Source organism: Hemicordylus capensis, chromosome 9, assembly GCF_027244095.1.
Source record: "Hemicordylus capensis ecotype Gifberg chromosome 9, rHemCap1.1.pri, whole genome shotgun sequence".
NCBI lineage: Eukaryota > Metazoa > Chordata > Lepidosauria > Squamata > Cordylidae > Hemicordylus > Hemicordylus capensis.
Window position 1 is genome coordinate 1,928,777 of NC_069665.1, and position 12,700 is coordinate 1,941,476.

The following is a 12,700-nucleotide window of genomic DNA, read 5'->3' on the forward strand; positions in this document are numbered from 1 at the left end:
TGAAAGGACAGAATATCTACATCTGTACAACTTATATAGATAAATGCCACTTTGAGCTTGAGAGAGGAACCAGACATGCGTAGCACTAGGGGCAAAGAGGGAGATGGTCTAGCCTCCTGGATGACCATCTGTCAGGTGTTGTAGCAGATTCCTGCTCTGAACAAGGGGGTTGAACTAGAAGTCCTCCAAGGTCCCTTCCAATGCGAAAGTTCTAGGAGTCTGTGCATCTTGTTGCTGGGCTCCATTCTCCTAGCAGACTGGAAAGGAGCAGGTATTGGTTGAAGGGTGCTATCCACTTTAAATAACACACATTGGTAAACCAGTTACAAATGTACAGTTAATTTGAACTGCAACCTTTATTTGATTAACTGATTAAAACCTCATTTTTAGTTGACTATCCCTGATTTAATTGGCAGCACAGGTTTTTAACAAAATTGCTGGTGACAGGCACCATCTTTGAGAAGACCTTTCCCCTACCATCTCACAGAGGGGGAAATTCCTCTCCTGAGACAGGACCTGATGGGGGACACATACAGGCACTATCTAAAACAGGGCTGCCCAACTTCGGCCCTCCTATTATGCAGATTTAAGCAGTTAACTAATTTGATCATTAAGACTTCTTTAATTGGGTGACATCTTTAAGTATCCTAGTTTTTATTTCAAACACAGGTCATTGTGTGCACTTTGCCTAGTGGATGGAGTGGTTCAGCTGCACCATTTCAGACCTGCCTGGTGGAATCCTGCTCCCCGGAGAAAGGATTCCTACACATAGAAAACTATCACATTAGGGAGCTAGGCTAGGCTTTCTCTGCAATACCTAGTTTTCTAGGTGCAAGATTTTTTTCTGTATCTAGAAGTGTTGGGTGATGAGAGAATTCCCACATGCACTCCAAAGCACTACAGTCATGGACATAGGTTTGCTCTCTTATCTTCTGTTTGCAAGAACTAGGACTTAGTTCTAGGAAATTAGGCATTTTAACAACTTATACCCAATGCTGGTTCTGCTGAATTTCAGTTCAAGCCAAGGAGTGTTCGGTCATAGCGGCACTTAGTAGCTTTACACCCTCACCGGAACGTGACTCTGTGCCATAGTTTTTCACTGTTGTTGAATGGAGTCTTTATATCAAATGTTCTTGGTGTATGTTTTCCTCAATTGCTGTATATGCATGGAATTTGGCAGGCTACATGTGGTGTTTTCTTGACTGAAAATCCTGGCTCTTTCAAAAATGCATGTGAAGAAGCACCAATTATAGGGAGAAAAAGATGAATGGGAGGGGTTTGAAATGCTTTCTGCAAAACCGTTTCCCAGCAAAACTTAAACTAGAGTGGCATTTCTAGGTTTGGCCTTAACTGTGCTCTCAGGCTTTCACACATAACCAGATTACGAAGAACTTCTCAGTGTCCCAATGAAATGAATGGGGATAGCACAAGTGCACAGTGTGTTTTAGGAAATTTTTCTTACGTTTTCTATCAGGTTGCTGTGGAGAAAAGCAAAAGGCAAAACTTAGGATTGATGCTTACTTACCTGTTACAACATGGTTTGGGGGAGAGTAATGTTTATATAATTCCCATCTTTTCCTCAAATCTTACCTGCCCTGTCTTAATAGTGACTGAGGGTTGCACATTGAATTTGCTGTTAACTGGTTTGCATCTGAAAGATTTTTGGCACCCAAGAGACCTCTGCTGCTCTTTCCCACCCGCCCTGCAGAAATGGCTAGAGTGCAGCTTAGCTTCTGCTAAAGAATTCAAATCCCACCCTCCTTGCTCTCCATTACCACAATAACTTCATCAGACTTGAGAGTTCTGTCATTCTTAAACTGCTGCTTGTGTTTCTCCTCCTTCGTGTCTTGTTTTAAAGGCCACGTCCCGGCTGCGGGAGAGAGGCTGTGATGGCTCTCTGGCTGGAATTGAGGTCCAGCAGCTCTTCTGCTCCCAGAGTGTGGTGATTCCTGAGCACCAGCTAAAAGAACTGAACTTGAAAATCGACAGTGCTTTGCAGGTTAGTTTCCTTTATGCTTTATCTGCTTTACATCACTGCTTACTTGGGTAAGGATTGGATATCTTTATACTGCTAAGCTAATAGCAAGCTGTTAAGACTGCTGGGACTGCTGATGGAATCGCCTCCAGCTGAGGCTTTTATTTAGGAGACAGAGCATGCTGCTATTCTGGCAGTGTGATTTTCCCGTTCCGATGAACTGGACATGTGTGTTTGAAGTAATAAATTCTTTATATCGTGCTTTTTATTTGCCTTGAGCTATATGATGCTCTTGGGCTTCCTTTTTTAAATATCAGGCATATAAAGCGGCATTGGAGAGTTTGGGTCACTGTGAATATGCGATGAAGGCCGGCTTTCACTTGAATCCAAAGGCTATTGAAGCAAGCTTGCAGGTATGGCCATCTCTCCTCCTCCTCCTCCTCCTCTTGTCCTAGGGATGATGTTGCTCTGATTCAAACAAGAGGAGAAAGTGAGGCTTTCTCCCTCTCCCTCCCTCCCTCCCTCCCTCCCTCCCTCCCTCCCTCCCTCACGATGTGCTTTTGATGTTCAAGGGCTGTTGCAGCGATGCCGAAGCTCAGCAGACTGGCCGGAGACAGACCCCTTCTCAGCCGATTCAGTGTGAGCTTCCGACAGTTCCTGTTCAGATAGGTGCTCACTTTCTGAAAGGAATTTCCTTTAATGAGTCTGCAGCAGATAACCTGAAGCTGAAAACGGTAAGGACATAAAGCCGAACTTCTTTCTGGTCAAACCCAGTAATACAGTTTTGCTAGTTATGTGCTGTATTAGGGTTAAGTGCAAAGCAAACGTTTTAAAGCTTGTGTCGCTTTTAACAAGTGCATGCAAGAGAAATGAAAGAATGTTTAGGTGAATGAATGGGTACTTGCTGGATTGGAGACAAAACTGTGCTCCAAAAAATGGATGGTTGTGCTTTGCCCAGCTGTGGCTGGTTTTCCTTCCTATCTTCAAAATTCAGCTGCAGTCCTCTTATTCCTCCTCCTTTTCATATTTTTATGCAGAAAGACTTTGCACACAAATATGTACCCCATGGGTTCTCAGACTTGGGACCCCAAAGGCCATTGTGGCAGGGGATGACGGGACTAGTAGTCCAACAATATCTGGGGACCCAAGTATGAGAACCCTTGACCCACCCCACTGTCACACCATCTCCTTACTTCAGATGGAAGGGGATGAAGTGGGTCAGAAACCAGACCTTGACATGTGACTGCAGCTTGGAAGCCAAGCTGTTAGGTTGGGTGGATTCAGACTCCTGCTTTGAACATCCAGTTCTTTAGCAGCCATGCTGGTGATGGGCCAGCACAGATAAGGCCCTGTCCCATGCATGGGCTGCTCCTCAGAACAGTAAATGGAGCCCCCCGCCCCGCAATATCTCTGTGTGTGGGCAAAAGGATGTAGCTGTAGGTGGTCCTTACGGTGCCCAGGACTCCAACCCATATAGGGTTTTTAAAGTATTGACTGAATCTGGAAACAGATGGGAAACCAGTGTAGTTCACAGGGTATTAGGTTCCCTGCAAAGGTCCACAGCAGTAATGTGGTTGCAAACTTTATACCTCTTTGTAGTTTCCAAATGCTTTATTCTGGGTTATTGGTTTACCCATTGCAGGCAGAGGCAGGATAAATTGGTGTGTGCTGAGGGACAGTGTTGTGCTAACTGCTTGCTTCATGCCTAGCAGTCCATTCCCCGCTCTTTTGCAGCACACGATGATACAACTGATCAAAGAAGCTGGTTACCATAACGGGGTGACCCCGAGGGATGACTCTCCTGTGACGGAAATACTGAACCAGGTTTGCCCTTCTACGTGGCGAGGCGCATGCAAGACTGCTGTGCAGCTGCTCTTTGGCCAAGCTGGGCTGGTAAGTAGCTGTGAATGGACAAAGGGCAGGCAGGCAGGAAGGACAGTGGGAGGCTTGAGTGGCTCTGTGTCATAGAACACTGACCAACCCGTTCCTTCATAATCTTATTACTTGAGGGAATCTGCATATCCCAGAGGAAACCGCCTTCATTGCATTGGTCGCTTCTGCAAATATCTGTGTGGAGCAGCATCGTTAAGTAGGCTTGCCTACCTTTTTGCTCACGGTCTTAAGCCTCCTTTTCTCCCAAGAAAGAGAGAGATTACAAGGCTTCTGTAGGGTTTTTTACCCACCCGATCTCAAAGTAAGACTGGTCACTGTAACTGACTTAAGAGAGTCCGTGGCATGGTTCAGATGATTCAACAAATCGTAGCTGATGTGTGCGTGAGGAAGGGGCAACAAGCCTGTGCACTTTCTCCTCCTCTTGTGCATTTAGCTAAGTGGAAAGTGTCCTAGTTCTTTATACTAGATGGCTTACAACTTCCAAACAAGGAAACTGACTTATGTTGGGTTCTCAAACTTGGGCCTCCAGATGTCGGACTGCAGCTCCCATCATCCTCTGCCACAATGGCAAAAGGAGGTCTGTAATGGCTGCTAAAGTGTTGCATTTGAACAAAAGGAAAATCTATCTGTTCTTGAGTAAATCATTATTTTTCAGCCTCAGCTAGGGGTGTTAATAAGAGAGACACCAGCAACGGCCACTGGAGGGGTGCTGTGCTGGGGATGGATATGGCCAGTTGCTCTCCTCCTGCTCAATAAAGAGAATCGCCACTTCTAAAAGAGGCCTCTTTGCTCATTTAGCAGGGGTAACGTTGCATAAGATTATGGAAATAAAGTACAATGTCCTAAACTCATGAGATAGTATTCAGAATTAAATGCAAGTGGGGTCTTGATTGCAGTAGGGGAAGAAGTGGTGGTTCGCCTCCAGGAGCAAAAAGCTAGAGAAGGAAAGCTCTCCTACAGCTGCAGAGATAGTGGACCCCTTCTCCAGCATGTACTATGAGGTTCTTATGCTGGTGTAGGAAGGGGAGAAATCCACCCCCAAAGTTGATCTGATGCTTTGTTTTGCATGTATAGTGGTTCTATACTGTTGGAGGGAAATGGAGAATGCTCAAGTGAAATAATTTATGGTTCTGTTAATCATGAATTCGCATAGACAATTTTTAAGTGGATAATTTCAGTTTAACTTCTTTAAAAATCCTTATAACACCCAGGGCTGCTCTCTCTGTGGCTGTAGTCTGGTCAGAACAGGGGCAACTTGAAATTAAGGCAGAAACGGCTGCATACACTTCCCAGTGCGAGATAGAAATTGTTCCATCTGCTTGTTTAAATTCCACTTGTGCCACACGTAGTTTGAAGTGCTGTTGAGAGATCATCGTCCGTTGTTTAGCTTGTTCTCTGGGTCGGGGTGATGGAGGAAACATCTGCAGAGCAAGAACAATGGCTGTCAGGAGTCATTTCCTAGTCTGGGTGTGAGAAATCTGCCTTGGCTGCACTTTGAATTTAGTTCAGATAAATGAAACAGGGACTAAAAGAGAGCTTCTGCAAATGCTGCTGCTGTCTGCCATTGAAATCTTCATCCCCACAATTGTGCATCAAGTTGCAGAGCCTCATGGGGTACCGCAGCTTGCCCTGAACCTGTGGGCAGCAAGGCGACAGAGCTTTTTGGCTGATCGAGTGGCCCTTAAGCATTCAGCATAGTTGCGCTGTTCTCTCTGGGGCCTCAGCATCTAAGAGTGTAAGAAAAGCTCTGCTGGATCAGGACAGGGCCCATTCAGCAGTATCCTGCCTCACACAGTGGCATCTGGGAAGCCTGCATGTGGAGGAACTTCCCCCTCTCTGGTGGTCCTTAGCACCTGGTGTAGAGAGGCATCATGCTCCTTCTGACTCTGATGGAAGCCTACAGCTATCAAGGCTAGTAGCCATGGGCAGCCCTATCCTCCATGACTTCCTTTCTCTGCACCCGTGGCTCTAGTGCTATTCTGAAATATCATTCTGCATTTTGCAAAGCTTTATATTCTCCAGCTAGGATGCAGAATTATCTGATAATAAAGGATTGTTTATGTAGGAAAACTGTGAGAATAGGACGGAATGGTTAACTAGACCTCAGAAGTAGATGCAGCCTCCCAAAAGACACACCGATTGAAAGGCTCTGTTTATCTGCCATTGGAAAAAAAATCAGCAACACTAAGTCATCTCTTTTTATGCTTTTCAAATTTGTGTTTATTGAAATAGTTCTTATACAAGGATTCTGACTGTTTTCAGGTGTTATATTTCTCGATTCATCAGTGTCAATGAGCAATTGTTCAATTTCTTTCTCCTTCAAACTAAAATTCCCTGCACATGCGCCTCGGTGACCTTGTCAGATTTGCAGATGACATAAAGCAAGAGATAGCTAACATTTTGGAAGGTGGAATTAAGATTCAGAACTATCTGGGCTTGAACATTGGGCCAAAATAGCAATAGCTCTTACATTTATATACCGCTCTATAGCCGGAGCTCTCTAAGCGGTTGACAATGATTTAGCATATTGCCCCCAACATTCTGGGTACTCATTTTACCGACCTCAGAAGGATGGAAGGCTGAGTCAACCTTGAGCCCCTGGTCAGGATCAAACTTGTAACCTTCTGGTTACAGGGCGGCAGTTTTACCACTGCACCACCAGGGGCTCTTTAGGCAATTTAGGCAAGAAACATGAAATGCACAGGATAGGGGAGAACAGAAGAATGTAAGAACGGCCCTGCTGGATCAGGCCCAAGGAATATCCAGTCCAGCATCCTATTTCACACATTGGCCCCTCAGATGTCCCTGAGAAGCCCACAGCAAGTGGCGAGGGCATGCTCTCTCTCTTGTGGTTGCTCTCTTGCAATGGATATTTAGGGGCATCTTGCCTCTGAGGCTGGAGGTGGCTATAGTCCTCAGACTAATAGTCACTAATAGATCTATCTTCCATGAATTTATCTAAACCTTTCTTAAAGCCATCCAGGCTGTTGGCTGTCACCACATCTTATAGCAATAGCAATAGCACTTACATTTATATACCGCTTTATAGCCGGAGCTCTCTAAGCGGTTTACAATGATTTAGCATATTGCCCCCAACATTCTGGGTACTCATTTTACCGACCTCGGAAGGATGGAAGGCTGAGTCAACCTTGAGCCCCTGGTCAGGATCGAACTTGTAACCTTCTGGCATCTTGTGGCAGAGAATTCCATAGGTTGATTATACATTGTGTGAAAAAGTACTTCCTTTTGTCGGTCCTAAATTTCTTCGCAGTTTCATGGGATGACCCCTGTTTCTAGTGTTCTAGTGTTGTTTGAGAGGGAGAAATATTTATCTCTCTCCACACTACACATAATTTATAGACCTCTATCATGTCACCTCTCAGTCGTCATCTTTAACAAAAGGTAAAAACCCCAGGTGTTGTAGCCTTGCCTCCTAAGGAAGGTGCTCTAGGCCTCTGATCATCTTGGTTGCCCTCTTCTGCACCTTCTCCACTTCTATAACGTCCTTTTCTGAGGTATGGTGACCAGAACTGTACACAGTACTCCAAATATGACTGCACCATAGATTTGTATGAGGGCATTATAATATTAGCAGTTTTATTTTCAATCCCCTTCCTAATGATTCCAAGCATGGAATTGTCCTTTCACAGCTGCCGCACATTGAGTCGACACCTTATTGATTAATTGTATTTTTATTCCACCTGATATGTACATCTCTAGGCGGTGTACAAAATCTAAAACATTTAAAAGTCACAAATTAAAATACATGACAATAAAAACAATATAATAAAATTATTAAAATTCTAAGTAAAAGCCTGAGAGAACAGGAGGGTCTTGAGATTGTTCCTGAAAACAGAAGAGAAGATACTCTTATTTCAGAAGGAAACTTATTCCAAAGCCCTGGGGCAGCCACAGAAAAAGCCCGATCCTGGGTCGCTACCAAGTGAGCCAGTGGCAACCGTAACTCGACCTCTCCAGAAGATCGTAACAGGCGGCAGGGCTTATGACAAAGGAGGCACTCTCTCAAATAGCCTGGACCCAAGCCGTTAAGGGCTTTATAGGTACTAACCAGCACTTTGTATTTCGTTCGGAAACATATAGGCAGCCAGTGCAGTTTTTAGAACTGGTGTTATGTGGTCCCTTCGTGTTGTCCCAGGGACCAATCTGGCTGCTGCATTCTGTACCAATTATAGTTTCCAGTCTATGTACAAAGGCAGCCCCACATAGAGCGCATTACAATAGTCAAGCCTGGAGGTTACCAGCAGATGTACCACTGTTTTAAGGTCACTCACCTCTAGAAATGGACGTAGCTGACATATCAACCAAAGCTGATAAAAAGCATGAGAGCTTTGGATCCAGGAGCACTCCCAAGCTATGTATCTGATCTTTCAGGGGGAGTGTAACCCCATTCAGAACAGGCAGATCTAAACCATCTCTCACCCCCGCCCCCCCATCAATACATCCCATCTTATTTGGATTCAACTTCAGTTTGTTATCCCTTATCCAACCCATTACTGCCTCCAGGCAGTCATTTAGGGAAGATATGACATTGCCTGATGAGGTTGGCATGGAGAGGTAAATCTGGGTGTCATCAGCATATTGATAAAACCCAGCACCAAACCTTCTGACGATCTCTCCCAGCGGTTTCATGTAGATGTTAAAAAGCAAAAGATTTTCACTAGTTTGGAGGAATGAAACTTTGCTCTAGATTTTTTTTAAAGCTGTAATTTTGAATTCTTGGTGCTTATGTGTGTTCTTTGCTTGATTAGGTGGTTGTGGATACAGCGCAGATTGAAAACAAAGAAGCATATGCGCCACAGATCAGTTTGGAAGGTTCCAGAATTGTTGTTCAAGTTCCATCAACTTGGTAATTATGAACTAAGTAGTTCAGATGACCTGGACAGGCTTCAGTGTATGTGTTTGTGTCTGTGTGTGTATGTATACAGAGAGAGAGAGAGAGAGAGAGAGAGAGAGAGAGTGAGTATGAATTAACTGTTTGAGAATGAGTGATCTTAATAGCTACTGGAAACCTGTTACTGAAAACTGTTTCCTTAGGTGCCTGAAAGAAGACCCTGCAACAATGTCTTTGCTGCAGAGAAGCCTGGATCCAGAGAAGACTTTGGGACTGGTGGATGTGCTCTATACTGCAGTGTTTGACCTAAATCGGTGGAAGGAAGGAAGGTGAGTGTGGCTTATGCTGCGCTCTCCATATTAAAAGCAAACAAAAGTGTGTAGATATTCTTGTTCCGAACCTTTGAATCTTCAGAGAGTGGTTGATCAGGGTAATGGGGCAAACACCACTTCACCTCCCTCCCCCTCTGCATCAGATGGCTTCTAATCACTTGCTTCCTTCCATCCCTTCCCATGCCTAGAGGGGTGCCCATTCTTTCCTTCTCCACCCAGTATCCTGTTGTCCGTCCTTGGTAAAAGCCAGCAGCATTACCCCACCAAAAAACGCCTGAGCCCCAGGAACCTACTTGGCTAAAAGTAGCCAGAGAAAGGCACAGTCTTGTTCCCCCACCCAAGGAAGTCCCCGCCAGCCAACCCTGTCCCCTCTGCCTCTGTCCCCCCCACCCCCCGCCGGTTACCTCTCCCAACCTTAGCTCAAAAGCTTTCCCCACAGAAACAGAATAAGCCACTGGTGTTCTTTCACAGCTGATTCAAGGTAACAACTGGACTGGTAGTCTGAGGTGTATGGATGGGGCCTCTTCCAGGCAGCAGTGGAAGTCTTGCATTTGGTGTGCTCCCTCCATCTCTTCAGCAGCGTACTTGTCAGTGGTCTTGGACCGTTGTTGATTTTCATGGCTAGGTTTCTGTTGCTTAGTGATGCTTAGTGTTGGCTAGATGAATTGGTACTTGCGCCTTTCAGTGTAACATTCTATTTGCCCTGCGAGGAAACTATTTCTCTTAATTTTTTCCATCTGTTCTGGGTGGCAGTATCAAGGCAGTGCACGCACACGTAAATTCAGAGTGGGACCTTCCTGATTCAACCTGAGCAGGATCTAAAATTAACTGAGCGGACATCAAAAAACATGTGAGTGCCCACACATGTGCACACCTTAAAGGGAACACTGACCCCAGGTTTTGTGAAGTGCTCACTATCCCTTTCCTTCTTTTGTGCATGCCTGAGAAACCCAGATTACATGTGGTAGGCATGTTAAGTTGCCTCTTTCATAGGGACCTACTGCCTGCCTGACAGAGCTGGGTGTTTTTTTTGTTACAACAGAGAGCAAGCTCTGCCCTGCATTCAGATCCAGCTGCAGCGTGAGATCTGTGACTTTGGGAGTCATAGCGACTTGCCGCCTGGAAACGGAAGCAAATCGACAGGCGGCTTGCAAAAGACTTTCTCCAAGTTGACTTCACGGTTTACAAAGAAAACTTCCTGTGCAAGTTCAAGCAGCAGTGGAAGTTACTCCATTCCCAGTACACCTTCCAAAACTCTTTTTATAGCTAACAACTCAGAGGATAAAGCAAAAATACCCAACAACATGGATGCCCGACTGCAAAGTATCCTGAACATCGGGAGCTTCCCCAGGGCTCCAGAATCAGGCCAGCAGACGCAGAGTCCCAGCAATCAGATTGTCAACGGGTTTCTCCTCGATCGGCGTGACAACAGCAAAGTGGACGACAGCAAGGATGCCAAGGGCATGAATTTACCAACCGACCAAGAAATGCAGGAGGTCATCGACTTCCTCTCTGGCTTCAATATGGGCAAGTCCCAGCAGGCCTCTCCCCAGGTGAAAAGAAGGAACTCTGTGGCCTCATCCTCGGCTGCAGCAGAGCAGAAGCCAGTGGCTGTGCCACAGCAGCCGCAGTCTTCGTCTCACACACCTCTGCACCACCTTCAGCAGGGCTTGTCATCGCAGCCGCCACTGCCACAGAAGCCCCAGCAGCAGCAGCAGCAGCAGCAAATGCAGTACTATCAGCACCTGCTTCAACCCATTGGGCCCCAGCAGCAGCAGCAGCAGCAGCAGCAGCAGCAGCAGCAGCGTCCGCCTGGCAAGTGGCCGCCCAATGCCAGCCAGCAGTCAGCCCAGACGGTGGGCCCGGGGGTGTCTCATATGCACCAGTGGAGCGGCCACACCTTCTCTGACCTGAGCTCCGACTTGTATAGCTTGGGCCTTGTGAACAGTTACATGGACAACATGATGTCGGAGATGTTGGGGCAGAAACCGCAAGGCCCTAGAAATAACACGTGGCCAAATCGTGACCAAAGTGATGGAATCTTTGGGATGTTGGGAGAGTTTCTACCTTTTGACCCTGCAGGTATGTGCCTATTCCAAGGCCCTTTAATGCATGCGGTCACTCTGTGGCATGGTTGTTGAATAATGTCTGTGAATATATATTGAGTGCTGTCCATCGGTCGATCATATGCTGAACAGATGCGCACGAATGTCTTCTGAAGGTGATGGGAGGAAGCCAGAATGGCTTGCCAGTAAGAGCTCGGAAGGAAGGAGGGCTTTAGATGCCACCTAGGTTTCAGCACCCATGGGTGGGTTTTTCTGAGCTCTGTTCTGTTACAAACACCATTTCCTCCGTGGCGGATTAAGGCAGAGGAGGCATCTGCCTACAGCAGCAACATTTCCTGCTCCTCAAATTTTGCCGTGCCTCTCTGGGGGTGGCAGTAGTTGTGGGGAGGGTGGGGGAGGGGAAATCTCACCCTTTTGCCTCCAAATATCGCCCCTGCCAGCAGCAAGATGGGGTGTGGTGCCAGCTGGCTGTGGGGGCGGGAGCGAAGAGCACCCCCCCCTTTTAAACCTTTTTAAACGCACCAAGAGCAGCAGTGGCCTGTCTCCCCTCAGTAACATCCCGTGCATGGGGGTGTGACTCACTGGAACCCGAGTGGTGAGTCACACCCTCGTGTGCGGGATGTTACTGGAGGGGCCGGAGACAGGTGCTTTTTTAAAGCTTAAGGAAAGGGGGTGCTCTTCCCTCCCCCCCCCGCAGCCTGCCATCGACACCGCACCCCATCCCGCCGTCAGCAGTGGTGATATTTAGAGGCAAGGGGGCGGGGTGTTTCCCCCCGCCTGCCCCTCCCCGCAGTGGCAAAAGCCTGTTTGCCTGTGGGTGGCAAAGAGGTGAATCCGCCCCTGCATTCCCTGGACATCTTTGGGACAGTTGCCTGACTTTGGAGAGGGGAATGAGTCCTGCCAGTTCCCTGTGCTGTGTTTAACCTTCCTCTGAAGCTGGCACTGGCCAGAGCCCATGGACTTCTGAGAGACTTGTGAGCCTAGCCCACTCACTCTTCCCCTCCAGCCATTGGCTGCGCCATCCAGCTCTCTAGGCATGGCTTTTGCTTTGACCAGAAGATTGGGCAAAGTTCCCACTCCCGTCTCCACTGGAGAGAGGAAGCAGAAGAGACTTCTGGTGAATTGTGTGCTGCAGTACACGGATGGATCAAAAAGGAATTTGACACATTGAAAAGGGGAGAGTCCATTGGCTGGTCTTAGCCATAGTAGCTCAAAAATGACATCACCTTCAGAGGCCGTATACTTTGGACTACCAGGTACTGCTTGTGCTGTCTTTAAAGTCAGACGGCCTTCTGCCTATGGGCTTGTCTGACCCTTGAGGTCGTTGGGAGAGGCTCTTTGTGTGTCCCGCTTGTGTTGGACGTACAGTTGATGGAGATGCAAGAAAAGTCCTCTTAGGGCTGCTGACATCCTCCTTAATGTTGTCCAAGCTAACAGAGCAGCAGTGTTCCACTACAAAGCAAATCAAACAAGAATGGTAGAGAGGCATATTGGGCACAGCAGCACACATAAGCCAGAGAGGGAGAGAGAGTCGGATACTCTGCAGGTCAAAAGCCTGCTGGTCGGCCTTTTCCATTCTGGC

The 12,700-nt window shown here is 46.9% G+C and overlaps 1 protein-coding gene across 3 annotated transcripts in view; it reads left to right on the plus strand.

The window, feature by feature from the left end:
- Positions 1–12,700, plus strand: part of GARRE1 (granule associated Rac and RHOG effector 1) — a 76,200-nt gene that overhangs the window by 54,484 nt on the left and 9,016 nt on the right. For all 3 annotated transcript variants that reach the window (XM_053271141.1, XM_053271143.1, XM_053271142.1), the window contains 7 exons: positions 1,859–1,999; positions 2,293–2,388; positions 2,548–2,709; positions 3,710–3,868; positions 8,638–8,735; positions 8,924–9,049; positions 10,095–11,134. In XM_053271141.1, the coding sequence (XP_053127116.1) occupies positions 1,859–1,999; positions 2,293–2,388; positions 2,548–2,709; positions 3,710–3,868; positions 8,638–8,735; positions 8,924–9,049; positions 10,095–11,134 (1,822 nt within the window). The remainder of the gene's footprint in view (positions 1–1,858; positions 2,000–2,292; positions 2,389–2,547; positions 2,710–3,709; positions 3,869–8,637; positions 8,736–8,923; positions 9,050–10,094; positions 11,135–12,700) is intronic.